The 27,984-nt window shown below is 43.4% G+C and overlaps 1 protein-coding gene across 6 annotated transcripts; it reads left to right on the top strand.

Moving 5' to 3' along the window:
* The first annotated feature begins 991 nt into the window (after positions 1 to 991).
* On the top strand, positions 992 to 27,175 carry Fastkd1 (FAST kinase domains 1). 6 transcript variants are annotated; one of them, XR_015682847.1, is made up of 14 exons: positions 992 to 2,366; positions 2,755 to 2,823; positions 5,842 to 5,967; positions 6,602 to 7,000; positions 8,836 to 8,946; positions 10,184 to 10,315; positions 11,796 to 12,282; positions 14,316 to 14,389; positions 17,963 to 18,091; positions 18,450 to 18,581; positions 19,082 to 19,195; positions 22,441 to 22,579; positions 24,245 to 24,359; positions 27,027 to 27,175. XR_015682847.1 is itself a non-coding variant. In XM_087651694.1 (14 exons), the coding sequence occupies exons 6-14, from the start codon at positions 10,290 to 10,292 to the stop codon at positions 27,120 to 27,122; spliced, it is 1,353 nt and encodes a 450-aa protein (XP_087507820.1). In that variant the 5' UTR covers positions 992 to 2,366; positions 2,755 to 2,823; positions 5,842 to 5,967; positions 6,602 to 7,000; positions 8,836 to 8,983; positions 10,184 to 10,289; the 3' UTR covers positions 27,123 to 27,175.
* Positions 27,176 to 27,984: the final 809 nt, after the last annotated feature.

The following is a 27,984-nucleotide window of genomic DNA, read 5'->3' as shown; positions in this document are numbered from 1 at the left end:
ACAGCGATCCTTCCAAGAGCCAAATAACACCTAACAAAATCCCCTGAAACCCTGGAATCTTACTGACCAGTGGTTGTAAGGGGCCATGTAAACGCTGCGAATTGAACTGATTCTTTGCAAGAGCAGTCAGTGCTCTTAATTGCTGAGACATCTCTAAAGCCCCTGCAACAGCTTTAAAAAAAAAAAAACAAACCATAGATTTACACATTTCATGGTAATTCTGTTTTCTAAAATTTATTTATTTATTTATTTATTTATTTATTTATTTATTTATTTATTTATTATATAGAAGTACACTGTATCTGTTTTCAAATACACCAGAAGAGGGCATTAGATCTCATTACAGATGGTTGTGAGCCACCATGTGGTTGCTGGGATTTGAACTCAGGACCTCTGGAAGAGCAGTCAGTGCTCTTAACCACCAAGCCATCTTTCCAGCCCCTTGTAATTCTGTTTTATTCTTTCAAAAAATATGTACACCTATTGGACAAACAATGCCTTTTGTGAAATCACCAATTATTAAATGTGCTTAATCACCAGGTACATATAATAAAATAATTATTAATTTAAAGTATTTAAAGAGGTAAAACATACATTTATCACATAAAAAAGTCTTTGATAATAATTTTAAATTATGTATGTACATCTGTATATTCATGTGCGTGTGATCAGAGAACAATAGGAAGGAATTGGCTATCTTCTTCCTCCTTGTGGGGCTCTGGGGTGGAATTCACATTCTCGGGATTGGCGGCAAGCGCCTTTGCCACCTCTTAAGGTCTCCTAGAATCATCAAAAAGTGTTTGTGGTGTGCATTACAAATAGGTCAGTGCTTCAGGAACTGGGAAACACCTTCATGGTAGAGATGCACCATAAGGTGGGGTCTCCGCCAATCACTAAGAACGCTTCAGTCCGTGAGAAAGAAACTACCAAGCCCAGAATTCCTCGCGCGCCTATGGCCCACCCATGCCTCTCGCGATGCCTTCTGGAACATGTAGTGCGCGCTTCCTTGGTGCACGCCGCCCTGGGACCGCTTTTCCTTCCGCACTGGGACAAGCTCTGTTACCGGGAGAAGTTTCTCCAGGAAAGGCTAAATACCCTTGGACGCTACTGGTGAGCGAGAGACACCAGCTTACCGCTGCGGCTGCCAGGCCTCGGATGATCCCTGCCTTCTGAGCCGTCCAGAGCAGCCCCGTAGGCCGTAGCGGGCGTGGGATGGACTCGCCGGTTGGTCAGTGGCTCTGCCTTCCGTAGCCCGCAGGGTTCCGCCCGGGACGCGCGGTTTAGTTTAGTAGCTGCGGTCTCCTTACCTGTTTGGGTTCTCAGCACCGCAGAGCACCGTTGCCATCTAGGCCAGTGGAGGCCAGTTCTCCCGCCGGCCAGGTGCTCGGGATACCAGTCATCTGTGAACCGTGGGGCTGTGCGACACTCAAGCCAGCTTACCACACTTCCAACTGTGTCACACTCCCAAGGCGGCTCCTTTGGTCACAAGGTTTCCCCAAGGTCACCTTTTTGTAATTCTCATAGATTGGGCTACAGGATGAGACATATCTCCACAAAGAAGCAAGCAGATACTTTTAAAAATAAACAAATCAATTTTGAGTTCGTTTTCTAATGCCACTTTTGTGGTCAGAGTTGAAAAGAAACATTTTAAAATTAGGTTCAGGAAGAGACTCTTTCCCCCGAGCCCCCGGATGTTTTATTTCGGATCAAATCTAGCTGGTTCAGACCAAGAACAGTCTGTAGTTCAAACAAAAAGAAACATCCTCGTTACTTGAAATTTGAATTTGGGGGATCAATTTGATAGTAATGAGACAAGAGTAACCAAGGCTAACCAGTTGTTTTACAGATTCTATTGAAATGGATTTAGAACTGCCGAGATGGAAAAAAAACACGTGAATGAAGGCCAGTTTTTATACTGTCACAGCACATCTGACTTCTAGCACAGATGATCTCTCTCTTTTTTAAACCAAAGAAAAATTGTGCTAAGGAAGGAAAAGAAACCTCTATTTTAGAGACCTGTCCGTTATAAACATGTTCCGTCTACGAGGCGTCTCTCTACTCTCTTGGAGAGCGTTTCCGTTCCGCCCCTTCAGTTGTGAGTCATTAATTGTTCAGATGCAGAACTGTGCAGATGAAGAACAAGTGTTTGATCTTATCGAGAGAAATAAGGCCACGCTCTCAGAACAGCAAGTGGGCTGTGCATTTAACGTACTTTGGCAGTTTCAGAAGCAGAAGACCATCTTGGAGAAAAATGTTGAGCGCGTTAGAAACCATCCTCAGTTTCTTAGTCTTTGCAGTGTTACGACAGATCACATCCCAGCAATGAGTGATGTCACCCTGGTGGATGTGTTATACAGCATAAAACAGTAAGTTGCTTCTCAGTTTTATGGAAAGAATTATAGTTTATATTTTAATTTTTTAAAAGAATCCTTTAAAAATGGAAAAGCCATTCTTCCAGGAGATAGTTCTTTCTGATAATGTTATATTTTAAGGATATTTTGAAAGCTGTTCTTTGATACTAACTAGTGGTACAGTTTTGAAAATTAGGAATGTAGAAATGGCTAGCTTCCCGTACATGAGGCTGTTTGATTATGGAATGTTGGTGGGCTATAGGTAACGAGAATATGATAGGTAAGTCGTTACTCTTCAGATTAATGCCTGGTAGCAAGCCGAAGTTCTGTCTTTGTCGATCTGTTTGCAGTCTCTTGGCTTTGATGAGTAAGAGGTGCTTTTTTTCCCTTGTTTTTTATTGAGGTTTGCAGTTGAATCCCATCACCCACTAATTGAGGCCCTGGTCACAGAAGGGTGGCGAAGACTCGAAAGGCAAGTGCTCTGGGTTTGTCATAGAGGAACAGGGCATTCTGTGGGAGACTATATGGAATATAGGAAAAGAATGAAACTTTACAGGGAAAAAGTGTACTGGGCCCCGGGGATGTAGCTCAGTCCGCAGAATGTGTGCTTGCCTACGAGAGGCCCAGGATTCCATCCCTAGCCCTGCATCAGAATTCAGGATCATCCTTGGCTTTGAGGCGTCTTTGAGGCTTGACTGGGATACATGAGACCCTGTCTCAAAAGAAAAAAAAGTTTTTAGTTTGAAGGTTTGTTGTTTGTTTTGTTTAGCCTGAGACAGACCTTCCCGGAACAGGCTGGCTTCAAAGGCGTTTGAGGTCATGCCTGGCCTCTTTTTTTTTTTTTTTTTTTTTTTTTTTTTAAGATTTATTTATTTAATGTATGTGAGTACACTGTTGATGCCTTCAGACACACCAGAAGAGGGCATCAGATCTCATTACAGATGGTTGTGAGCCACCATGTGGTTGCTGGGATTTGAACTCAGGACCTCTGGAAGAGCAGTCAGTGCTCTTAACCTCTGAGCCATCTCTCCAGCCCATGCCTGGCCTCTTTGAGGAAGGTTTTTAATTGTGTCCAGAGTAGTGTTTACTTGGTAAAAAAAAAAGGGCAGGTATTTCAGGAGTCCCCCCTTTCACTCAGCAGAATTCAGTATACTTTTCCACTTGCATATTAATAAAATGGAACCCTGGTGTCACAGGCATTCATGAACGAGGTGCTTTGACTCTTGAAGAGTTCTGCTTCAGAAACAGAAGATTCTGATTGATATAAAACAAACAAACAAACAAGCAAGCTTAAATATCGGGGTTGAAAAGGTGGCCTGGCAGGAGATTCCTAGCACCCACATGGTAGGTCACAGATTGCTATCTGTTACTCCAGTTCCTGAGAAGCTTCCTCGGGCTTCCACAGGCAAAACTACCACACTCATACTGCACAGTCATACTACAGACAAAACACCCAAACGCACGGAATAAATAAGTGTCAACAACAACAACAACAGCAACAGAATATCCCTAGATTGCAGGGCTATGGAAGAATGAAAGGAAAGACAGCAATTGGGTGGAATGGGGGGGGGGGGGGCTGACACTGTTGAGCATGCCTGGTTTCCTGCCACTTGGTTTCTGTGAGTGGGCAGTGACCACAGATTATAGTCAGCCTCAAATTGAGCTTCCTAAAGAAAGCAAGCCTCTAGCCAGTGTCTGTCCCTGCTAAATGGTCCCTTTCCGTCTTTGCTTGTTTTATATTGCTCTCAATAAATTTGACTTCACTGAGAAAGGGAAAGGAAAAGAAGTAAGCTTCAGGTTCTATGCTGTCGGATACATTTCAGGCAAATGGATGGAACTAGAAACTATCCTGAGCGAGGTAACTCAGACACAAAAGGATGTGCATGGTATGTACTCACTAATAAGTGGGTATTAGCCAGAAAAGTACAGAATACCCAGGACACAGCCCACAGGGCTCAAGAAGGTTAACAAGCAGAAGGACCCAAATGAGGATGCCTCAATCCCACTTGGGAGGAAGAAGAAAGCAATCATGGGGGTTGGGGGAGGAAGGAAGGAGGGAGGGAAGGAGGGAGGGACAGACGGACGGACCTGGATTGTCTGCAGTTTTGGTTATTATGTGTTGTGCTGCTATGAATTTCCTTATGCTGAAAAGTATGTTTTTTGTTTTATATTTTAAAATTTATTTGTATGTGTGTTGGGTAGGAGGATATGTGCACGTGTGTGCAGGTGCCTGCAGAGGCCAGAGGAGGGTATCGGATCCCCTGGAGCTGGAGTTAACAGCTTGTCAGGAGCCACCTGATGTGAATGCTGGAAAGCCAAGTTGGAATCCCTGGAAGAGCAGTATATACCACTGAGCCATCTCTCGTGCTTTTAGTAAACAAAACAAACACTGGCTACACATTAAAGCCTAGTCACGGAGAATGTAGCTTAATGTTAGCATGCTTGCCAAAGTGTGGATAAGCCCCGGGGTTTGCTCTGCAGAACTCACAAAACAGAAAAGAAAGGGAAAGAAAAATATCAAAACATTTAACACTCCTTTTTTGTCTTGCCATTCACTCAAAGAGACTGGATCCTTTTTCCTATGCTTAAATTCTAAAAATTTTCATAGAACTTTTATTTGCTAATATGCAAATGAGTCAGCATTCCATGGCTCCTAAAAAAGTTAACAAGTAAAACTAAAGTAGTTTTGAGTGATTCTCTTTTTTTTTTTTTCGGAGCTGGGGACCGAACCCAGGGCCTTGCGCTTCCTAGGCAAGCGCTCTACCACTGAGCTAAATCCCCAACCCCGAGTGATTCTCTTTTAAATCTTTCTAATGTACTGAACTTTAAAAGTATCATTGTTGGAGTTGGGGACTTAGCTCAGCGGTAGCCCTGGGTTCGGTCCCCAGCTCCAAAAAAAAGAAAAAAGAAAAAGAAAAAAAAAGTATCATTGTTTTGGTACTTTTATAATAATAATCAACTCCTCTTGGAAAATTTGATTTTTTAAAATATAGTGTTTGTATTCTTCAAGAATCTCATACAGTGTGTTTTAACCATATTCAAAATATACCCCTCGGGGCTGGAGAGATGGCCCAATGATTAAGAGCACTCTTAAGACTGCTCTTCTATAGGTCCTGAGTTCAAATCCCAGCAACCACGTGGTGGCTCACAACCATCTGTAATGAGATCTGATGCCCTCTTCTGGTGTGTCTGAAGATAGCTACAGTGTACTTAAATATAATAAATAAACAAATCTTTAAAAAAAAATACTCCTCAAAACATACCCCTCACTCCTCTCAAATGTGTATACCACATCTGTTGTTCTTTATTTTTTTGTAATGTTGAGGCTCAACCCAAACTCGGGGCCTTGCCTGCACATGCTGGGCACATGCTGGGCACATGCTGGTTTTCATGTGTGAGTACTGCGTTAGCATTTTTGTTGCTTTTATTTCACAACCGAATCATGTGTTCTTATCGGCACTAATGATCTCACTTGCATTTCTTTCAATAGGTTCGATATTAATGTGCTGTCAATATTTTCCACTTGCCTGGCCGATCAGCACTTGTATTTTAGTCCATTAATGGGAAAAATAGCTGACATTGTGAATAGGAAACTGGAAGCCATACAGGACTTAAGGTACCTCTGGTTGGGAGCGTTGTGTGGGCGTGCAGGTGCAGACTTTGGGTGCAGATAGAGACCTGTGTCAGTCATCATTGTAAATGCATCTCTTGTAAGCTCATCATCCCCATCTGTAAAACAGCGATGGCAAAAGCTGCTTGGTATTGAGCTCTCTGAAGCATCTCAGGTTTTTTTTTTTTTTTTAAAGATTTATTCATTTATTATATATAAGTACACTGTAGCTGTCTTCAGATACACCAGAAGAGGGCATCGGATCTCTTTACAGATGGTTGTGAGCCACCATGTGGTTGCTGGGAATTGAACTCATGACCTCTGGAAGAGCAGTCGGGTGCTCTTAACCGCTGAGCCATCTCTCCAGCCCGCATCTCAGGTTTTTAACTTACCAAGTTCGCCTGCCATGTCCCCAGCCATCTCTCATGTCTTCGCAAGTAGCAGCAGAAGACATGATATTCCCGAGTCAGAGCCAGACGACTGTTTCTCACGGTGGTAGGGGAAAAAATGAATAAATGGGTGAGATAATTTATGGCATAAAACAATATGCTTGCCACTTTCTTGCCATATCTAGTTATTTAATTTAGAATTGACCATTTTCGTTAGTGATCTCAAGATGCGTATCTTTTTTCTCCTTCAGGGCCTTGTCTGTCTTGATGGTCAGCATTTCTTCTTTAATATCACCGTGCTTTCAAGAACGACTGCTGACCAGAGCAGAACTTCTTTTTGACACTGTAGATTCTTCCAAGGTCAACATTGCAAGGAGGATACTACTGTTCCTTCGGAATGTCAAGCACAGTCACTACCCACTGTTAGAGAGGTGCAATCAAGTGTTCATCAGAAATGTGAGCCATCTTGACTTGGAGTCCATCAGTCGAATCCTTAGTCTGTATCAGTCTCTACAGTTCCACAGCTTTGAATTTATCGAGGTGGCTCGAGGGAGGCTGGCTGAGCTGTGCCTCCCTTCTGACCATCCTGAAAGCTTCGTCAGACTGTTTGCTGCGCTGGGGCCGGTGGCCAGGCCTGAGATAAGGAAACAGTAAGCTCACTTTACAATGCTTGGCTTCTCATGCTAGAGTCTTCACATCCCCGGCTCTGCTGTGCAAGGGGAAATTACCCATGACCCTCTGTTCTTTGATTCTTCTGACTTTCATTTGCCTTTCCAACCTTTAGACTACTGTGTCCCCAACAGTGGACCAAGATCGAAGATGAGGCACCGCCTCAGTATTTTGGTTAGTCCTTCCTAGGTTTGTACAGAAGCATAAGACTCGTGACCCAGCAGAAGAGATTAGGCTATTTAGGCCATAGCAGTCTAAACAGTGCATCATGGTACACCATTACTTCACCATATTTACCAGCATGGTGCACCATTACCTCATTTATATTCACCATCATGGTGCACCATTACTTTACCATATTCACCATCATGGTGCAGCATTACCTCATTTATATTCACCATCATGGTGCACCATTACTTCATCCTATTCACCATCATGGTGCAGCATTACCTCATTTATATTCACCATCATGGTGCACCATTACTTCATCCTATTCACCATCATGCTGCACCATTACTTTATCATATTCACTGTGAAAGTCCCCAGGTTGCTTTTGGCCATGATGTTTTATCACCAAAACCCTAACTAAGGCAATGTTAATGTAACATGTGTTATAAATACATATTCCAGTTCTGGAACAAATAGTTTATTATTAGAAATGATTTTTCCAAAAGAATATACCTGGGTATATTGAAATAGAAAACTATTAGCAGTAATTAAAAAAAAAAAATAAGGAAGCACATACTTCTTTGGGTGTAGTGGTGCCTGACTGTGAGTTTGAGGCTAGCCTGGGTTATAGAGGGAGTCCCACGCCAGCCAGGGCTGCAAAACAGGACACACACACACACACACACACACACACACACACACACACACACACCATCAAGCAAAATAGAAGCACTTAGGTGTGTGTAGCCCTCCAGCACCAGGCTTGAGTGAGTTTGAGCTGACTCATCTCTTAATAATTTCTGTTTTCATAGGACATTGGTTTAGATACCCATATTTGGAATACTTAGCTGTTGTTGTTGTTGTTGTTGTTGTTGTTGTGGTGGTGGTGGTGGTGGTGCTATGAGGTGAACCTAGGGTCTTTCACATACTCGACAAGCACTCTTACCTACCTATTTACTTTTTATGTGGAGACAATTTCACTAAGTTGCTCTGGCAAGTCTTGAACACTTGAATCTGTTTCAGCCTCCCAAATATCTGGAGTATAGATCTCTGCGTGGCATTTGGTTGGATGTTATATACATAGGAATATTTATGATACTTTGGTCAGTATCCTAAAAAATGGAGATATTGGTAGAAGATGAGTAAGGTATTGAATTCATACACAAATATCATTAGGTTCTCCCTGCCCAGGTCTGAGGCTAGAGTTTTGCAGTGCATAAGATTCCCCTACTCAGCATAAGTACATGGAATGTTTCAGAATTATAGGAGTCTTTTAAGATATTTTTAATTGTATATGTCTGTGGGTATTAGCGTGTGGGAATGCAGCAGCCTTCAGTGTCCTGTAGCATCGTAACTCCCTAGAGCTGGAGGTACAGGTGGTTGTGAACCTCCTAAAACGGGTGCTGGGAGCCAAGCTTGAGTCTTCTGCAAGAGTAGTACACACACTTACCTGCTGAGCCATTTCCCCAGCCCAGGAACGGTAGTGATCCGTAGATACGTGTGATGAGCCCTTTCCCTTAAGCAGGACTTCCAAGACCTCCATAGAAGAGGGATTTGTAGTTTTCTATTGGGTATCCCCAAAACTGCTCACTAAAACAAACTGAAAGCTAGTTCTCTAACGTTAAAAAGTATTTATTTTTGCTTCTAGGCTTAAATCAACTATACTGCTGCTGTCAGAGGAGCTGAGCAGCCAGCAAGCGCTGACTGTATTGGGAGCAATGGAAGACATGGAAAGCAGAGACTCACACTTGATTAAAAAGTAGTCTTTCCTGAAGTTGCTGGTGCTAAGTTTAGTTGTCAGTCATAAGTATCTTTTCTTCTTTTTCTGACAGGAATACCAGTGTTTGAGTGTTTTGAAGTAATAAGGAATGACAGCTTAAGACATTGCTATGTTCCCGTTGGGGATTTCAGAGCAGGGACAGCGGTTGTTGACAGCGGTTTTTTCTTTCCTTTATTGCTGCCGTTAGACTGGAGCAGAGCGCCACAGTGCATAGAGCAAGGGCTCTGTGTCTCCAGAAGCTTCCATGGGGACTCATCTCACTGTCGCCTGTAATGTCATAGCTTATTGGTAACATGAGATTTAAGAAGGAAAGAAAACCCGTTCAAATTGCATATGTTTAATTTTTCTTTATCATATGTCTCTTTAGTGACAGCTCCTCTGTTTCATTTCTCATCACTTTTCCCTCCTCCTCTTCCTCCTCGTCCTCATCCTCCTCCTCTTCCTTCTCATCCTCTTCCTCATCTTCCTCCTTATCCTCCTTATCCTCCTCTTCTTCCTCATCCTCCTCTTCCTCCTCCTCCTCTCCCTCCTCCTCCTTATCCCCCTCCTCCTCATCATCATCCCCCTCCTCCTCATCCTCCTCATCCTCATCCTCCTCCTCTCTCATGAGGGCCAGAAGATTATGGAAGAAAATGAGATTAGTGTTGCTAATTGTTAATAACTCAGATAAAACTGTTCTTGGCAACAGGATGTGAAATTTGATGCCTGCTCTGTGAGGTGTTCTCTCTCTCTCTCTCTCTCTCTCTCTCTCTCTCTCTCTCTCTCTCTCTTGTAGAGCTATGGTCTTTTAAAAAATACTATGTAAAAGAATGATGTGTTGACTGTTTGACTTGCATATATGTATTTGTGTCATATGCATGCCTGGTACTGGCCAAGGCCAGAAGTCGTTGGATCCCCTGAAACTAGAGATCCAGATCACTGTGAGCCACCATGTGGGCGCTGGGAACTGAACCCAGGTCTTACTAAACAGCCAGTGCTCCTAACTGCTGAGTGACCTTCCTACTCCTACAGCTGTGCTTTCCTCCCCTTTTTTAATTTACTCTTCCTGATTGTTCTTTATTTTAGTCATTTATGTTTCCATGAACGTCCTGAGAGAGTTCGGTAAAAACACACAATGAGGTCATTTTACCGATCCTCAACATAGAGTGTGGCGTGGTCTGTCTAGCAGCTGCTTAGCAAGTAAGCGAATGGCTTGTTTCGACTGTGTTCTTTTCAGGATCGTGTCTGTCCTGTACAGACATTTGGATAACTGTAAATCAGTAGAGCTATTGAAGATAATACAAGCGCTGACATTCCTACACTTCCAAAGTAAGGAGCTTTTTATGAAACTCAGAGAAGTACTTCTCAGGTAAGATCTAAGTATTGAAAAAATAAAGGGTTAAACTAACATTTCATTTCAGAATCTATCCACGTAGCTGGAATTTTCTGGATAAAACCGAATGGCTTATCACTGAATTCCTAAGGTCTGGGTTATACCTAGCATGCTGTTGTAGCATTATGTGAACCCTGAGTGTGATCTCCACTAAACAACTAAACAAGCATATAGCAGTAATGTTAATAAAAGAGCATTTTTTCATACAGTTTTTACAGTTTAGTTACATTAGTAACTAAACATTACCTTATTTTCTCTGGATATGTAACACTGTGCTCTAATTTGGAAGTTACACAGTTTTCCATTAATTTGACTGGGCTAAGTGAAATATTACTAACTTCAATGTCTAAGTTTACTAATAGCAAATGAGATTGTCTTTACCAATGCACTGTGACTAGCCTGGAGTATTATGTTTATTTTATTTTCCAAGCAATCAGTGGTGTGTGTGTGTGTGTGTTCTGTGTTTGTTCTTTGTTCTTTCTAGATAGGATTTCAGAACTCCAAAAACCACAAATAATAGAATTATAGCAACCCAGTTTTGAATTTAATGTGATTGGATCATTTCTTCTTTACTTCCAAACGTACAGGTGCCTTAAAGTGGCCAGTTCTTTTTTTTTTTTTTTTTTTTTTTTTTTTTTTTTTCCGGAGCTGGGGACGGAACCCAGGGCCTTGCGCTTGCTAGGCAAGCACTCTACCGCTGAGCTAAACCCCCAACCAAGTGGCCAGTTCTTAATTTGTTGTTTAACAATTACTGTTCTTGAAGTGGGGGCACACACCTTTAATCCCAGCACTCAGGAGGTAGAGGCAGGTGGATCTCTTGTGAGTTCGAGGCCAGCCTGGTCTACAAAGCAAGTTCTAAGACAGCCAGGGTTCTACAAAGAAACCCTGTCTCAAGAAACAAAAATGAAACGAAAGAGAGTGAGGTTGGGTGTTTGTCTGTCTGTCTGTCTCCCAGTGAGTATGTGTGTCTGTCTGCCAGTGACTTAAGGCTGTATGTCCTGTGCACATAACTAAGAAGGGAATTGAACTGGTGGTATTGAGGATCCTCCATGCCACGGACTAAAGGTCACAGCAGCTCCTAATGGTTATGCAGTCATGGAGCTCAGACTCTCCTGCATCAGCACTGGGCACTGTTCTGATGCTGACCCCTTCTTCCCTTGATGGTGTTTTGTTTGTTTGTTTGTGTGTTTGTGTGTGTGGTTCTTTTTTGTTTTTGTTTTTGTTTGCATAAAAATGTTTGAAGGATGGTTATGTCACCTTAGCCTTTTCTTAGTGACCACTTGAGACCTGTCCCCTGTGAATAAGTCTTAAATGAAGTGGCTTTCTAAAGCCACCTCACCTGTCAAGAGCAGTTGTGTAACACTATTTTACTCCATGTACTTTGGGTGCTTTTTGTTGTTGCTGGTGTGTTGATTATGTTCTTTGTTTTTTTCCTCCTTTTTCCTCTACATGGTAGTCGTTTGGAAGCTAGTGTCACACCCAGCGAGGTTTCCGTTCTGGTCTCTGCTCTCTCCATGCTTCCATATCCTCACCTCAACGAAACAGCCCTGTCCCGAACTGAGACAGTTTTACCACAGTGCGACTTCAGGGAACTGAGTGATTTGGTAGTGTGTCTCATGCGCTGGATTCAGAATGATCACCTGTGCTCGGCTAGCACTGCTGGGAAGCAACTGGACCTCCTTCAAAAACTGGATCACTGGGGCCATCGCCGGCTGCAGCAGAGCACCAGCTTGGATCTACTGTGGGAGGAGCTTAAGTCTGTGAAGGGAGAGTGGCTTCATGAGTCCCTGGTTGAAGAATCAATCACCGCTTTGCAGCGCTTTATGGATGAGATCGATCACAGCAATGTCGCCAAGATCGCATCTTTCCTTTCCAAAACTAACTACCTCAGCACTCCGCTGCTCGACAGGATAGCTTCGGTGGTCGTTGAGCAGATCAAGAAGGTGAAACTTAAATGCTAGCTACTACTTTTACACCACAGTCAGCTTCTAGAAACATACTTTTTATAATTATAGATACTTAATTACTTTCCAAACTTAGATTACGGCGTGAAGCTTAAAAAGTCACCTCTGACTTCCAGTTCATCAGTTTGTTCTGTCTTTAAAACCACTTTGGATCAGGGTGGGTATGACGTCACACTTATAACCTTGGCATTTAGGAGGCTGAAGCAGGAGGATTGCCAGGAGTTTAACGTCAAAGTGAACAGACATAGAGACCCTGTCTCAAACAAAACAAACCAGAGTGGCTGCTTTGCTCCCCTAGCCACCGATCTGGAGAGATGAGTGGTCCGCCTTTAGCCCCTCAGCCCTTACCAATCAGAAGTCAGGGTTTGGTTGGGTTTTGTTTTTGAGACAGGATCTCATTATGTAGCCCTGGCTAACCTGGAACCCACTATAGACCAAGCTCACCTTGAACTCACAGAGACCTTCCTGCCTCTGCCTCCTAGTGCTGGGATTAAAGGCATATGCCACTATGCCCAGCTAAGATCAGAAGTCAGATTTATTGATTTATTTTCTTTGAGGCAGCATTTTTCTGGGTAACAGCCCTGGATATCCTAGAACTCACTCTGTTGACCAGACTGGCCTTGAACTCAAAATGCTCTATCTGCCTCTGCCTCTCCCTCTGCCTCTGCTTCTGCCACCCAAGTCCTGGTATTAAAGATGTGTGCCACTTCTGCCTGCCTTTAAAATTTGTGGCCCAGGCTGGCCTCAGACTCGTGGTCTTCCTGCTTCCACTGCCTTCAACAAATCCTACCAGCATGTGCCATCACAACTGGCAAACATTTTTTTTTAATTAGAAGGCAATATTTTAAATATTCGGTATATTTGCATGGTAGATAACAACTGATTTTTAATTTTCTTTTTTTCTATAATCCTGGGTATCACCGTTATAGGCCTGACAAGATGGATTAGTAAATAAATGGATTTGCCTCTCCAAGGATGCAAGTCTGATGGACCCGAGTCTTTTCTTCAGAATCCTTGTAAACACGGGAGGAGAGAACCAGCTGCAGAAAGCTGTTCTCTGACTTACACATTCAGATGTGACACACACTCACTGCACCCCTCCCCTCTCTCTCTCTCTCTCTCACACACACACACACACACATACACACACACACACAGGAAATGAGAGATAAGTGTGAGGACAAATATATATGCTGCCCACTGAAATCAGTGCTCCTGAGTTGTCAGTGTGTGTCTAGTCTGATATTACTTCAGAAAAGCTCCTTTATGGATCATATGAGAAAATGCTTACTTACAAAATGACTGTGGTATATATATTAGGATGAGGTCTTTATTTAGAAACTAGTATTTTCCACAACTGAACAAGATGTCTCACCTGCTTAGCTTTGGGCTGGGCAGGTGCTTAGATGAGCAGTGTGCAAGCTGCTGAGACAGTGAAGTGGGCGTAGTCCGGGTGCTTGGGCAGACACACGTGCCCTTAGGTCTGATCCCCAGTGCTGCCAGGCCTCAGAGCTCACACTCACGATCCTAGCAACTGACCTTGGGTTTGAGGCCAGCTTGGACTGTAGGGTGAGACCCTGAGTCAAACGTATCAAATGTAAAGAATGTATGGAGGGAAAAGTGCTGACGGCTCTCCGGTGCTAGTTGGCTATGAAATGATGCTATTCTGATCCGGGCACTGCTGGTATGAATTAATGGGTTGTTTCCTGTCCATTTTCAGTGAGTGATGGAGCCTAGAACAGGCCTTTACACCTAGCAGAATTAAGTCAGAGATTGGCTGACTTTTTTTTTTTTAATATACTAGCATTTTTTACGGTTACTAATAGTCACAAGTTTAAATTATTGCAGGATGCAAAAGTTAGTTAGCGGTACATCTGTGCTTTCACTATAGGTGTGTTAGACTTTATCTAAAACGATAGGTTAAAGTTAATTTTGCTGAAGCCTATATTAAATTTTGTTTCATTTATACAGATCCATCCCTTTTCAGTCCTTGCTATTATTCTCCCATTCAGCATTTTGAACTATGATCCACCTCAAAAGGATGAATTTTTTGGAGCGTGTGTCCAGTGCTGTAATTCTTACTTAGGTAGGTAAAAGCGTTTGACAATATACCGAATGAGTGGTCCAGTAGATTCTTATTGTAAATATGAGCCAAGAGCTGTTACAGTGACCTTCGATATTGGGTATTCAAAATAGCTGAAGTTCTGCTCTATGTCTGTCTGTGACGGTGTGCTGCTCTATGTCTGTGACGGTGTGCTGCTCTATGTCTGTCTGTGACGGTGTGCTGCTCTATGTCTGTCTGTGACGGTGTGCTGCACTATGTCTGTGACGGTGTGCTGCTCTACTGTCTGGCTGTGAGGGTGTGCTGCTCTGTCTGTGACGGTGTGCTGCTCTATGTCTGTGACGGTGTGCTGCTCTACTGTCTGGCTGTGAGGATGTGCTTTTGAAATGCCAGCAGTTGGTGAGGCAGAAAGTTGATGGCTTGGTACCAGCTTGGGCTATGGGGAGAGTTCAGGTCTGCCTGGGAGGGACATCTGTCTGTCATCTATCTCTCTATCCAGCGATTTCCCTACCTATTGTGTCCTGAAAGAACCTGTCTCAAAAGAAGAAAAGTATCCGTTTCTGAGACTTTTTAAATAGGAACATGTCAGACTTTTGTAAGAATTGAACAATGAACATCAATATATTCAGCGTGGATTTGATAACGTTAATATTTGGTCATACTTACTTTATCTCTCTTGCTTACCCCGTCCCCCCCGCGCCCCGTTTCCAAGGATATTTTACCGGATTACTAAAGCTTACACCTCCCCAGAAGGATGACACTCCCTTGTGTCAGCACACACTGCTAGCACACTAAGAAACTCCAATAGTCCCTGAATACCTAAGCGTCCAGTGTTTAACGTCTCCTAGATTGCACCCCTAATAACCACTGTAATAGTCACTCGTTGCTTCTGGTGACTATGTGCTTCCTCTCTTGTGTTCTGGAATACCGCCTCCACACACCAGGGGAAAGACTGTGTTTTTTCCCTTTTTGTTTTTAAGGTTTTCAAAAACCTATTATAATTGAAGGGACAAACATCTGTGTATATCCCCAGTCAAGCTTGAGCCCTGTCGTTCATTGCCTCTGATGAACCTTTGAATTATCCATTCCTTATGCTTCAGGGAAAGGGGACATTCTCCCTTGTAACCATCATGCCAACACTATAACCAGGATAATGAGCAGTGCCATCTACTACTTAGGCCGCTATCAAGTTTTCCCATCTCTTGCCAGATGTTTCTCATACAGGGAGGTTAGTCTGTAGCTCAGACTAGACTCGTATATATGTGCTCGTGCAGTGTGTGTGTGTGTGTGTGTGTGTGTGTGTGTGTGTGTGTGTGTGTATACATGTTCTAGTGTGAGTGGTAGAAGACAGTCTCAGGTGTTGGTCCCTGGCTTTGCTCTTGTTGAGGGTCTTTTGTTTGTCACTGTGTAGTCCTAGTTGGTTGACCCAGGAGCTTCCCGGTGTGCTCTTGTTCTGCCTCCCATTTCTGCAGCTTTATGTGGTTCTGAGCATCGGAACTCAGGTTCTCAGACTTGCTTGGGAAGCTCTGCCTTGACCCACTGTGACAGGTCAGCCCCTCTACCTCATTTTTCTGTGGCATCGTCAGCACTGAACCTAGAGCTCACTGATGGGGCTAGGCTGGCTGGCTGGGCGAGCTGCTGGGACCCTTCTGTCTCCATCCCTGGTACTAGGTTACAGGTGTGTGTGGCCATGCCAACTTTTTATGTGAGTTCCGGCGCATTGGACTCAGGTCTTCATGCTTTGTGAAGTGCAAGCACTTTACCCACCAAGCCATCCCAGGCCCTGGCCTTGAAGTCTTGCCCCTGTGTGCAGCTTCCTTAGTGCTTGAGTGATGAGCCTTTTTTTTTTTTTTTAATGAGCTTTGTTTAATTTTATCATCTTCCATTTCTTCTTTTGTTTTAAAATAATAAAGTGGCTGTTTTATTGAAGAAATGTTATATTACAGATTGTCTGGTTACTAGTGGCAGCTGTATTACACATTATCTGCAAAAAGGACCTTGTTGTGCATACAATATTTTATGGTTTAGATCCATTAAAAATTTTTTTGAAATGTTATGTGTATGAATGTTTTGCCTACATATATGTCTATGTACCACTTACATGTCTGGTCCCCATGGGGGCCAGAAGAGAACATTAGGTCCTCTGAAACTGGTGTTAACGGATGGTTATGAGCTGCCATGTGGGTGCTGGGAATCAGAGTAGGATCCTCTAGAGCAGTGGTTCTTAACCTTCCTAATGCTGCAATACAGTTACTCATGTTGTGGTGACCCCAATCATAACATTTTCACTGCTACTTCATTAACTATAATTTTGCTACTGTTATGAATTATAATGTAAATATCGTGTTTTTCTATGGTCTTAGGAGACCCCGGTGAAAGAGCATTCGACCCCAAAGGGCTTGAGACCCATAGTTTGAGAATTGTGGGGTTGGGGATTTAGCTCAGTGGTAAAGCGCTTGCCTAGTAAGCGCAAGGCCCTGGGTTCGGTCCCCAGCTCCGAAAAAAAAAAAAAAAAAAAAGAAAAAAGAATTGTGTGTGTGCCTGTGTGTATGTGTGTGTGTGTGTGTGTGTGTGTGTGTGTGTGTGTGTGTCTGTTTTATACAGGGTCTCATGTAGTACATATGTAGTACATAGTAGCCTCAAACGTGATATGTAGGATGTATGTGAGGATAGCCTTGAATATCTGATCCTCCTGCCTTCACTTTTCAAGCACTGAGGTTACATCTAATGTGTCTAGCTATTTGCCTCATTCATGATTTGGTCTTTTACAAAATAAATACAGCAAAGAAATTCAAACTGAAAGATTTTGTTTGTCTGGTTTTGAAGACAAGGTCTCACATTAGCCCAGACAGACCTGCAACTGTAACGTAGCCAGGTTGTTCTCAGACTTGTATAGTCTTTCTGCCTCAGCGTCATAAGTGCTGGGATTCTAGCTGTGTGCCACCACACCTGTAAAGGTTTTGAGTTTGTCTTTTCTGTCCTTTATAAGAATTCTCATACCCGTAGATTATGTTAGTTTGTCCCTTCTCCTATGTAAGAAGACACTCTCAGGCTGGAGAGATGGCTCAATGGTTAAGAGCACTGACTGCTCTTCCAGAGTCCTGAGTTCAATTCTCAAGAACCACATGGTTGCTCACAACCATCTGTAATGGGATCCGCTGCCCTCTTCTGGTGTGTCTGAAGACAGAAACGGTGTACTCATATACATAAAAACAAAAAGTCTTTTTTTTTTTAAAGAATCCTACCCCCCCCCAGCTTTTTGAGAAAGGATTTCTCTGTGTAGCCCTGGCTGTCCTAGAACTTGCTCTGTAGATCACAGTGGTCTACAGAGAACTCACAAAGACCTCCCTGCCACTGTTTCCTGAGTGCTGGGGTCAAAGGTATGTGCCACCATGCCGCATCAGCAGCACTTTCTTTTGTCTGTCCTTCTTTCTCTGCTCCTAAATTACTGTTGACTTGTAATGGTGTAGATTAATTTTGTGTTGATATGATTTGTTTTCTTATGTCATTAAAATACTTGACTATATCTAAACAGCTTACCCGTTCATATGTATATGTGAAACATCTGTACATTACAATTTTAAACTTATTTTTTAGGTACATTGGATCCTGGGACATTAGTGTTTCTTGGTTTCTCTATGGCTACACTTGAATATTTTCCAGAAGATCTGCTAAAGAAAATGTTTAACATCGAGTTCCTAGCCAGATTAGATTCCCAGCTTGAAAGTATGTGTCTACATTTTACTTTTGGAATTTATTACGTGCACGTTATATACAAGTGTCAGTTGTGTCCATAATGAAGCACTTAAAGGCTAATAGCATTATTTCCTGTTAATAAAAGCATTTTTGATTGACTGGGGGATAGGTTGATGATAGAATGCTAGCTTAGCATTTGTTAGGGCCTGAGTGTCATGTTACTAAGCTTATCCACTTAAAACTGAAGTGCTTATGTACTAGTAGAGTGACTTCCTCACATAAGAGTTGAAGTGTCAGCCAAGAGTGGGGGGTCGTGCTATGAAGAAGTGACTTGTTTCTGCTGGCTCTGGGCTCTCCACATCCATTAATAATGTGTTCTTAATTTCAGTTTTACCTTCAAGTCTCAGTGCAAGGATCCAGTTCCGCCTTATGGAGTTAAATAGAGCCGTCTGCTTGGAGTGCCCCGAGCTGCAGGTCCCGTGGTTTCATGACCGCTTTTGTCAGCGACAGTTTAACAAAGGTTTGAGCTTTCTTATGTAAGAGTACAGTTAATTCCAGAACAGATTATTAGGTAATAGACTATTATTAACACTGTAAAGTCTAAATATGTCTAGTTTCCAAGAGGGACGATGGCTTGTTGCATACTTTTGTAAATGGGGTTCATTTTACAGGAGTTTAGCTGGGACACTGGAGCACTTGGGTAAGCGCCTGTCTCCTTTGACCGTAGTGTTCCTCCACATGGATAGCACTAGGCTCGCACTGTGTCTGTGCACTTCTTGTGTGTGCCTGTGGTTGCTCACGTGGGCGTGCGTGGAGCACCACAGGCTGCCTTCTAGGGTCAGTTCTCTCCCTCCATCTTTACCTGGGCTCTGGGGATCAAACCCAGATCCTCAGGATTGGGAGGTGAGCCCTCTTCTGAACCTGCTGAGTCACTCGCCAGCCCCGAGGCTCCGTGTAAAAATGTCTGTTTTTTACTTTGTCAGATTAGGATGCCTTTTAATTTTTATAATTTTTCCTAAGATACCGGTGTTATGAATGGAGCGCAACAACAGATCTATAAAATGTTAGCAGAGGTCCTGGGAGGACACCGATATGTAAAGCCTTCGACTCTTTCACCATATTACCACACAGTGGGTAAGTCACCTGCAGACATCAGGTCCTTTTCGATCAAATGCACTTTAATGGAGTCTTTAATTAGCTGGAACTTTAGAAAGGTTTACACTTGCCTGTAAAGATTTACATGTATAATAAGCATTTTACCTGCATGGAGTGTACTAAGTGTAGCCTTAATACTCACGTAGGCCAGAAGAGGGAGCCATATACTGAGGAGCTGGAGTTACTGATGGTGATGAACCTCACTAGGTGCTGGAGGCCCAACCCAGGTCCTCTGCAGTGGCCTTAAGTGTTCATCACTGAGCCATCTCTCAAGCCCCAGGTTTATAATTCCTTTCCAAAATTTTAATCATGAAAAATTTCAAACAAAGTAGATTTAAAAAAAAAGAAAAAGAAAAGAATTCTCAGGTTCATTCCTATGGCCCAGCTTTGATAATCATCAATATTTCTGTTTTTCAGGAAAAAAAAAGTTAAGTCTTCACAAGAGCTAAGTAAAGCCAGATTTACTAGACATTTCTGAATCTTCAAAAGATTCTGTCTTACTTGGACATGGCACATGCCTATAATCCCACCTGCCTAGGAGGTTTAAGTGAGCCTGGGTGACAGCAAGACCCTGCCTCAAAAGCAAAGAAAACCAAAACACACAGGACTTTGGCGAAAGCGTAGGACATTGCTGCTCTCCTCCAGCTGTTCCCATACCCTGAGTTTTCTTGTTTAGGGGTCACTGTCTCTTGTAATGTATACACACATGAGTTTATCAGCTCCTAAAGGCTCCCCCTTAACACCATCAACTGGTGATTAGCTTCCATTGTGTCAGATTTGGATGAGGCCATCTTTCCCGGCTTCTCTCTGTTGTTGTTGTTTCTTGATTTTTGGAGACAGGGTTTCTCTGTGTAGCCCTGGCCATCCTAACTCACACTGTGGACTTTCTGTTGCTGTCATAAACACCATGACCGAAAGCAGTTCGGGGAGAAGGTTTATTTCATCTTATAGCATGTAGTCCCTCATCCAGGAAGTCAGGGCGGCAGCTCTAGGCAGAAGCATGGAGGCGGGAGCTGATGAGAGGCCACGGAGGATGGGAGGAGGCTGCCCCCAGTGATGCACTGCTTCCAGCAAGGCCACACTTCCTAAGCATCTTCACACAGTGCACCTGGGAACCTTACTCAGGCGCCCGAGAGAATGGGGAGCATCTCATTGAAACCACTACGTAGAGTAGCACTGAGATGTGGCATGTTCCAGTTAGAAGTGAGGCAGGAGGATGACTTGAGCCTTGGGATTCTTAACCAGCTAAGCCACATAGCAAGACCCCATTTTCAGAAACAGAAAGGTAGAATAATTTTAATTTCATCACATTCTATGACCTTCATGGTTGTTTCTTATATATGTTATGATCTATTTGTTCAGGTTGGTATCCAAACATTGCATTCTACTAATTTGCCTTTTCTCTTAAGTTCTTTTTTTCTTTTTTTTTTTCTTTTTCTTCTTCTTTTTCTTTTTCTTTAATCTTTTTTTTTTCTTGGAGCTGGGACTGAACCCAGGGCCTTGCGCTTGCTAGGCAAGCACTCTGCCACTGAGCTAAATCCCCAACCCTTTCTTTTTTTTTAAAGATTTATTTGTTTTATGTAAATACACTGTATACTGTCATTGTCTCCAAACACCAGAAGAGGGCGTCAGATCCTATTACAAATGGTTGTGAGCCACCACGTGGCTGCTGGGAATTGAACTCAGGACCTCTAGAAGAGCAGTCAGTGCCCTTAACCACTGAGCCATCTTTCCAGCCCCTCTATTTTTCTTTTTTAACCTCTTTTAATTTATTGGAACTATTTTCCTCATCTAGACTGTGATTGCACCCCGTGGTACTGTTTAACATGCTCATGTTGTACTTATCTTCCTAGTAAACCAGCAGTTAGAGGTCGATGCTTAATGATTCGAGCTTTGATTTGTCTTCGGCCACACTGTCTCACAGACGGCTAAAAGTCACCACCCCTAGGGGTGTAGTGCTCTTCAGACCAGATCACCTGTTAGTTCCCCCCTGGACGTTTGCCCTGATGGCTTTAGTAGCCCATCACCTGTAGCTCCTTGCCTAAATCTAGGCTTCACAAGGGAGGCCAGAATATCATGCTTCTCCGTGTACCAGCCCTTCCACATTGATTGTTCTGTTTTGTCTAAGAAAAACATTTCTGTGTTAACGTAGTTCCTGTACATGCAGTTCTTTTAGGAAGGCTTATTTTGCTTTCACTGGTTTTCAGAGGGGTTGTCTTAGCATGACCAAGAAACTTGAACGATCTTAAAATAAAGCGTTGCTGTTGCTGTTGCTGTTGCTGTTGCTGTTGCTGTTGCTGCTGCTGCTGCTGCTGCTGCTGTTGCTGTTGCTGTTGCTGTTGCTGTTGCTGTTGCTGTTGTTGCTGTTTTTGCTGTTGCTGTTGCTGTTGCTGTTGCTGTTGCTGTTTTTGCTGTTGCTGTTTTTGCTGTTGCTGTTGCTGTTGTTGCTGTTTTTGCTGTTGCTGTTGCTGTTGCTGTTGCTGTTGCTGTTGTTGCTGTTTTTGCTGTTGCTGTTGCTGTTGCTGTTGCTGTTGCTGCTGCTGCTGCTGCTGCTGCTGTTTTTGCTGTTGCTGTTGCTGTTGCTGTTGCTGTTGTTGCTGTTTTTGCTGTTGCTGTTGCTGTTGCTGTTGTTGCTGTTTTTGCTGTTGCTGTTGCTGTTGCTGTTGTTGCTGTTGCTGTTGCTGTTGCTGTTGCTGCTGCTGCTGCTGTTGCTGTTGCTGTTGCTGTTGCTGTTGTTGCTGTTTTTGCTGTTGCTGTTGCTGTTGCTGTTGTTGCTGTTTTTGCTGTTGCTGTTGCTGTTGCTGTTGTTGTTGCTGCTGCTGTTGCTGTTGCTGTTGTTGCTGTTTTTGCTGCTGCTGCTGTGACAGTCTGGCTATCTGCTCCTCAGCTGCTCCTGATCTACCAACCTTCTCCCTTAGCCTCCTAGGTGCCGAGGTGACAGACGTGTCACCATGCCTGGCTTAAAGCAAAGCTCTTTGCTAGATCTAAGTGTAGCCAGCTGTGCGCTGTAGGTTAATGTGTGCTTGGTATTTATTGATTTTCAAAGGAAAGTACCATTGGCTAATACCTTTCAAAACGAGGTGAATAACCAGGGAGCTATATTGCCCTTTCTGCTCTTTGAAGTGCATGTGTGTATGTATGCATATTCATGTAAATGTTAAACTTTTGACTGTTAGAATTTATCTAATTTATACTGTTGATTCTTTTTCCTCTTTTTAAATCAGATTTTGAATGCATTTTGGATAAACGAAAAAAGCCCCTGCCTTATGAAAGCCACAGCGTAACTCCGGGAAAATCCCCAGGAGTACACGGGGATTCAAATACTTCAAGAGCTGAGCCAAGGCTTCCACCAGAAGCTGAGAGGTAATTTGGTTTTATGATAGTTTTGAACCATAATATTTGCATTATACTATGGCTCCTTTCATAAGGGTTGGGGATAGCACCTGCTAGGCGGACATCCCACACTGTCTGCCCCTATCCTTCTGCCTTGTGATCTTCCTTCGGCTGCCATTGGCCAGCAGTCTGTGTAACTAAGTCATGGCCTTGTTGCCCTTATCCAGGAGGCCAGGGTTTTCTTCTTTGTTTTGTTTTGTTTTTTCTTTTTAAACACTGCTAAGGCTTTATTTGTACATTCTTTACAGGACGGTTTGGGGCTGTGTCACTGAGTGAAACCTGTTGCCTCAGGCCTATTGCTAAAATGTAAATAAATACAAATCAGACTTGCTGGTGACAATCCTTTTGGTCCTATCTTGTTTATAACAGTTTCTATAGCCCTGCAGCCTTGAGTGGTGCTGCACCACTCTGGAAAAGATACCTTCAGCCTCCTTTCCATCCCCCAAAGCTGCAGCAAATCCTTCCTGCTGCCTCCTCTGAGCCAAAGCAGCCAAAGGTTTAAACGTCTTTGGTTCATAGGTGGCCAGGTCCACAAGTACTTTCCTGTTGAGCTCTACCTGGCTCTTAATTGACAGTGAATGCTGGGTACTGTAAGCCGTGTTCCTGGGAGGCAGCTGTAGTTCGATTGACACAGAGGGTCCTCAGGTTCCGCTTCTTAAGTCTGTGGGACTCATACACTTAACGAAGGCTCTGGTCACCGCCCTGACGGCCAGCCAGTAGCAGTGATTCTTCCTTACCCTAAAATGCCCTCAGACCACTATTGGCGGGTTCAGGAGTTGCTGAAGCATGCTGGGCATTTTAGGGTTTTCTTCTTTGTATCCGCCCCCTTCTCTACCGGGAGAGCGCCCAGCCACTTCCGCATCGCCCCTGTATTCACACATCCTGGTAGACCAGGGCTGTGCTGTTTTGACTTCACAGGTAAATTCTTTCTGGAAGAAGCTACTGCATGAGAGTTAGATGTTTTACTCTAATTTCTATAGATGAAAGGGTTTGACAGTTACTAATTTCTTCAGTAGAAAAAGAATTTGGAGCTGGGTGTGGTGGGTGTGTGTCTTCCCAGCACTGGGGGCTAGAAGCAAGCTGATCAGTAGTTCAAGACGAGCTTGTATTAATTACTTCTCTGTTGCTGTGACAAGACACCATGGGCAAGGCTACTTTAGAGAAGGCTTATTGTTCCCGAGGTTCATAAGTATGAAGGCAGGGAACATGGCAGCAGGCAGATACGGTGACTGGAGCAGCTGAGAGCTCACATCTTGAACCACAGGCAGGATGCAGAGCGAGCAAACTGAGAATGGCACGTGGCTTGTGAAATCTCAAAGCCCAGCCCAAGTGATAGACTTCCTTTGCAGCACCACGCCTCTCCAAGCCTCTCCAAATAGAACCAACAAAAGAGGACCCAGTGTTCAAACTGGAGAAGTGAGAGGGGTGGGGATAATCACCCAAACCAATCACTGGGCTGCTTAATGCTGTGTCTCAGCAAATGAACAGAGTAAAAACCTTGGTGGTGTACTGATGTATAGACATTTACCTATTGCTAGTTTACACAGATATATTCTTTTTCCCAAAGGGCTTATGACTGCTGGTTACTTAAATTCTCATTTTGATTTTGGAAGTAAATACTTTTATTTTTTGTAGGATTGCTATAGAATTTTTGGATGTAAGAGCCTTTTGTTCAAACATTCTTCACTTAAAAGGAAAATCTGCTATGAAAAAGCGGCATTTGGAAATCTTGGGCTATCGTGTTATTCAGGTATGAACCAGTCACATGATTCAGCCTGTAAAAGGGTATGCTGGGGCAGGTATGGCCAGGCGCATCTGTAGTCCCGTGCTGTGTGGGCAGACTTGCTCCACCAGCCTAGCTCTGGGCTCAGAGAGACCGTCTCATGGGAGTAAGAGGGAGTGGAGGGCGTCTGGTTGCCCTGCACACATGGGCATGTGTATCTGTGCATAACACACACACAGTTTTTTAAGGCCTGGTCTCCAGGCCTGTAATCCCAGCACTTGTAAGTCTGAGGCAGAAGGATCTCAAGTTTGAGGCTAGCCTGTGCTACATTGTGAGTTCAAGGCTAGGATCGATGACCTAGGGAGACCTTGTCTCAAACAGTGAAGAGCTGGTGATGGTGGCTCACATGTGAGAGGCAGAGACAGGTGGATCTCTGAGTTTGACACATATGTATTATGTTCCAGGCCAGCCAGGGATACACAGTGAGACCTTGTCTCAACAAATACATAAATAAAATAATTTTACGGGTTTGCATGTTTCTTTTTTGCATTATGGATGGGGTTTAAAAGGAACAGGTTAGCATCATACGTCGGATAAGTAGTGGGAAACGCCTTGGATGGTGTCATGGAATGGGGGAGAGGGGAGCTGTGAGGCAGAACAGCTCTAGGCGGTGGCAGGAGGAACGCCCCACCTGGCTTCTGAGACTTGAGAGGCTGTACATCAGAAGGCTCCAGCCTCGCTGGTAAAGTTCATAGGCTGCCCTGTGGTTTGTGTAGCTGCTCTATCTATTTTTAAAGATTGATTTTAAAGTTCATTTATGTGTGGGGTTATCTGAGTGTATGTGCATGAGTGCCGGCCTGTGGGGGTGGAGGAGTTGAATCCCTCAGGAGCTGGAGTTCCAGGGTTGCGAGCCTCCTGACGTGGGTGCTGAGGATCTAACTCAGATCCTCTGCAAGAGCCGTGTGTGGTCTTAGCCGCTGAGCATCTCCAGCCCACGTATGTGTTGTTGAACTTTATGTATAAAGTCACTTGATTTCAAAGAGACACTCAATATAAAAATGTTTTTAAAGCTATTTTCTTCTACATTATTGTACCATTTAAATCTTTTATCACCTTATACGATTTCTTTAAAGTCGGTAACCAAAGGTATATAGAAAAGCATTTTTGGGGCTGGGGATTTAGCTCAGTGGTAGAACGCTTACCTAGGAAGCGCAAGGCCCTGGGTTCGGTCCCCAGCTCCGAAAAAAAGAACCAAAAAAAAAAAAGAAAAGCATTTTTGTAAATGAATTGAAATGGTACATCTTCAGCTTTTATTACAAGATGTCAAAAGAAGTTAACAGAAGTGATTTTATTACTGTCTGGGGAGAGGCTCTCTGACTGTGTAAATGGGCTAGCCTCTTAACCATCAAAGCGTGTGAACCTAAGAAATGACATAGCACATTTTCCCCATGCTTATTTAGTGCCTACCTTACCACGCATGTGCGCACAGTGTGCACAGCGTTCACAATTAGAGCCCAATAGAAATGCTCAAAACCCCCTGCCAGCCCAGGGTCTGTGATGAAAGCTGTGGCTTTCTTCTTTCCCTTTTAAAAATGTTAATGTTGGGCTGGAGAGATGGCTCAGTGGTTAAGAGCACTGACTGCTCTTCCAGAGGTCCTGAGTTCAAAGCCCAGCACCACATGGTGGCTCACAACCATCTGTAATGAGATCTGATGCCCTCTTCTGGTGTGTCTGAAGACAGCTACAGTGTAATCATATACATTAAATAAAATAAATAAATAAAAAAAATGTTAATGTTTTATTTTTATTTTTTATGAGTGAGAGTTCTGCCTATTTATAGGTTTGTGCAGCACACGCATGCTAGGGTCCAGGGAGGTCAGACCAAGGGCAGCGTGTAATACGGATGTTTGTATGTGTGTCCGTATACCACATGCCTGTCTGACGCCTTAAGAGGCCAGAAGACAGCACTGGATCCCCTGGAGCTGGAGTTAGACAGCTGTGAGCCACCACTCTGGTGCAGCGACTCAAACCTAGGTGCACTGGGAGAGCAGCTAGTCTTTTAACCTCTAAGTCATCTCTATTCCCATCTATCACTCCCATTGTTTTTAAGTGGGAGGGATGTAGTGGGGTTGAGATGTGGTAGCATGCTATAGCCATGCTGGTCTAGAACTCTCTGTTCTAGCCCGTCTGGCCTTCGACTTGTGGCACTCCTCCTGCTCAGTTTCTGGAGCGCTGGTAGACAGCTGTGAACCACGCCTGCTCTTTTCTATTTGGGGGTGGTGAGTCAGAACGCTGATCAGTAACACGCTTTTATTTATAACATTTCTGAATACGGCGAAGCTCCAGATTGAGGGCCTGGCAGATGTGGTGTCTTTGGAGAGCCTGTGTCTGTGTCTGGACGGTGCCTTCTCCCTGTGTCCACCTTCTTAATGTTTTGGCCCACACAGACACTAAGCAACAGTCATCTACATACTCTTAGCTCATCTCCTCAGATCTAATCAGATCATTTCTATATTTTACAGTTGTGTTTACACTTTTTCAATCTCTGAAACTATCATTGAAAAGCTTTTATCTCCCCTCACTAACTCAGTAGGGAGCTCCACCTGATGGTGAGAAAATCAGATTTAAAACACCTTTGAAAGCAACCTTTAGCTACTGTAAAACTTTTACTCAAATGAGTTACTTACTTCACAGGTCCCCTACTTTGAATGGAACTCCATGGCAATGTCAACGAAGGATACACGGATGGACTACCTGAGAGAACAGATATTTGGAGCAGGCAGATCATGACTGTAGTTTTTTTTTTTTCCCTCCATCTTTATTAAATTGGGTATTTCTTATTATGACTGTAGTTTTCATTTAAAATGACTGCAGTGGGTTGGAGAGGTGACTCACTGCCCTTCCAGAGGTCCTGAGTTCAATTCCCAGCAACCACATGGTATCTCACAATCATCTGTAATGGAATGTGGGACCCTCTTCTGGTGTGTCTGAAGACAGCAACAGTGTACTCACATAAATCAATCAATCAATCAATCAATCAATCAATCTATCTATCTTTTAAAAAAAAAAACGACTGTGGCAACCACATATTTACTTAAGATGCTTAATTAAACAGGCTAAGGGCACATATTCTGAGGTGGGAAAGCCTGATGTATTTGGGCCTACCAAGAGATCTATTGTGGTTAAAGCAAATCCAGTAGGAAGTGGGTTGGAAGTATAGTAAAAGGTCAGAGGTAACAAGTCAACACCATATGACCTCACGGCTTCTCTCAGTAAGACAAGAGGCCATTGTAGAGTTTTGGCAAGGAATACTAAGAATGCATATATTTTATATATTTTAATTTTAATATTTTATTTTTTAAATCTTAAGTAGACCTGGCTGGTGTCAACCCGTGGCATTCCTCCTGTGTCTGCCTCCTAAATGCTGGAGTATAGGCATGAGCCATGTGCCATCGTCACAGCTAAGAGCCCCTTTAAAAAGTGACTTAATCCCAACCCTCTGGAGGTGAGATAGGAGACTTGCTGTGAGATTGAGGTCAGCGTGAGTTCCAGGCCAGCCTGGGCAATAATGTGAGACATTGCCTCAAAACACCCAACCCCTCAAAAAAGAGAAAAAAGTTTACACTGTGGAATTTTTAATTTTTCTATTTTT

The sequence above is a fragment of the Rattus norvegicus genome, chromosome 3 (assembly GCF_021556685.1).
Source record: "Rattus norvegicus strain SHRSP/BbbUtx chromosome 3, alternate assembly SHRSP_T2T, whole genome shotgun sequence".
Taxonomy (NCBI): domain Eukaryota; kingdom Metazoa; phylum Chordata; class Mammalia; order Rodentia; family Muridae; genus Rattus; species Rattus norvegicus.
The sequence above is the reverse complement of the archived record's forward strand: the minus strand, read 5'-3'. Positions and strand labels throughout refer to the sequence as shown.

What these genes read in the sequence shown, in the direction of transcription:
- Fastkd1 (XM_087651691.1), top strand. Translation starts at nt 5,912, where the DNA reads ATGGGAAAAATAGCTGACATTGTGAATAGGAAACTGGAAGCCATACAG. An exon ending in GAAGCCATACAGGACTTAAG is followed by an intron (nt 5,968 to 6,601) that starts GTACCTCTGGTT and finishes TTTCTCCTTCAG; the next exon opens with GGCCTTGTCTGTCTTGATGG. An exon ending in TGGGCTATCGTGTTATTCAG is followed by an intron (nt 24,360 to 27,026) that starts GTATGAACCAGT and finishes CTTACTTCACAG; the next exon opens with GTCCCCTACTTTGAATGGAA.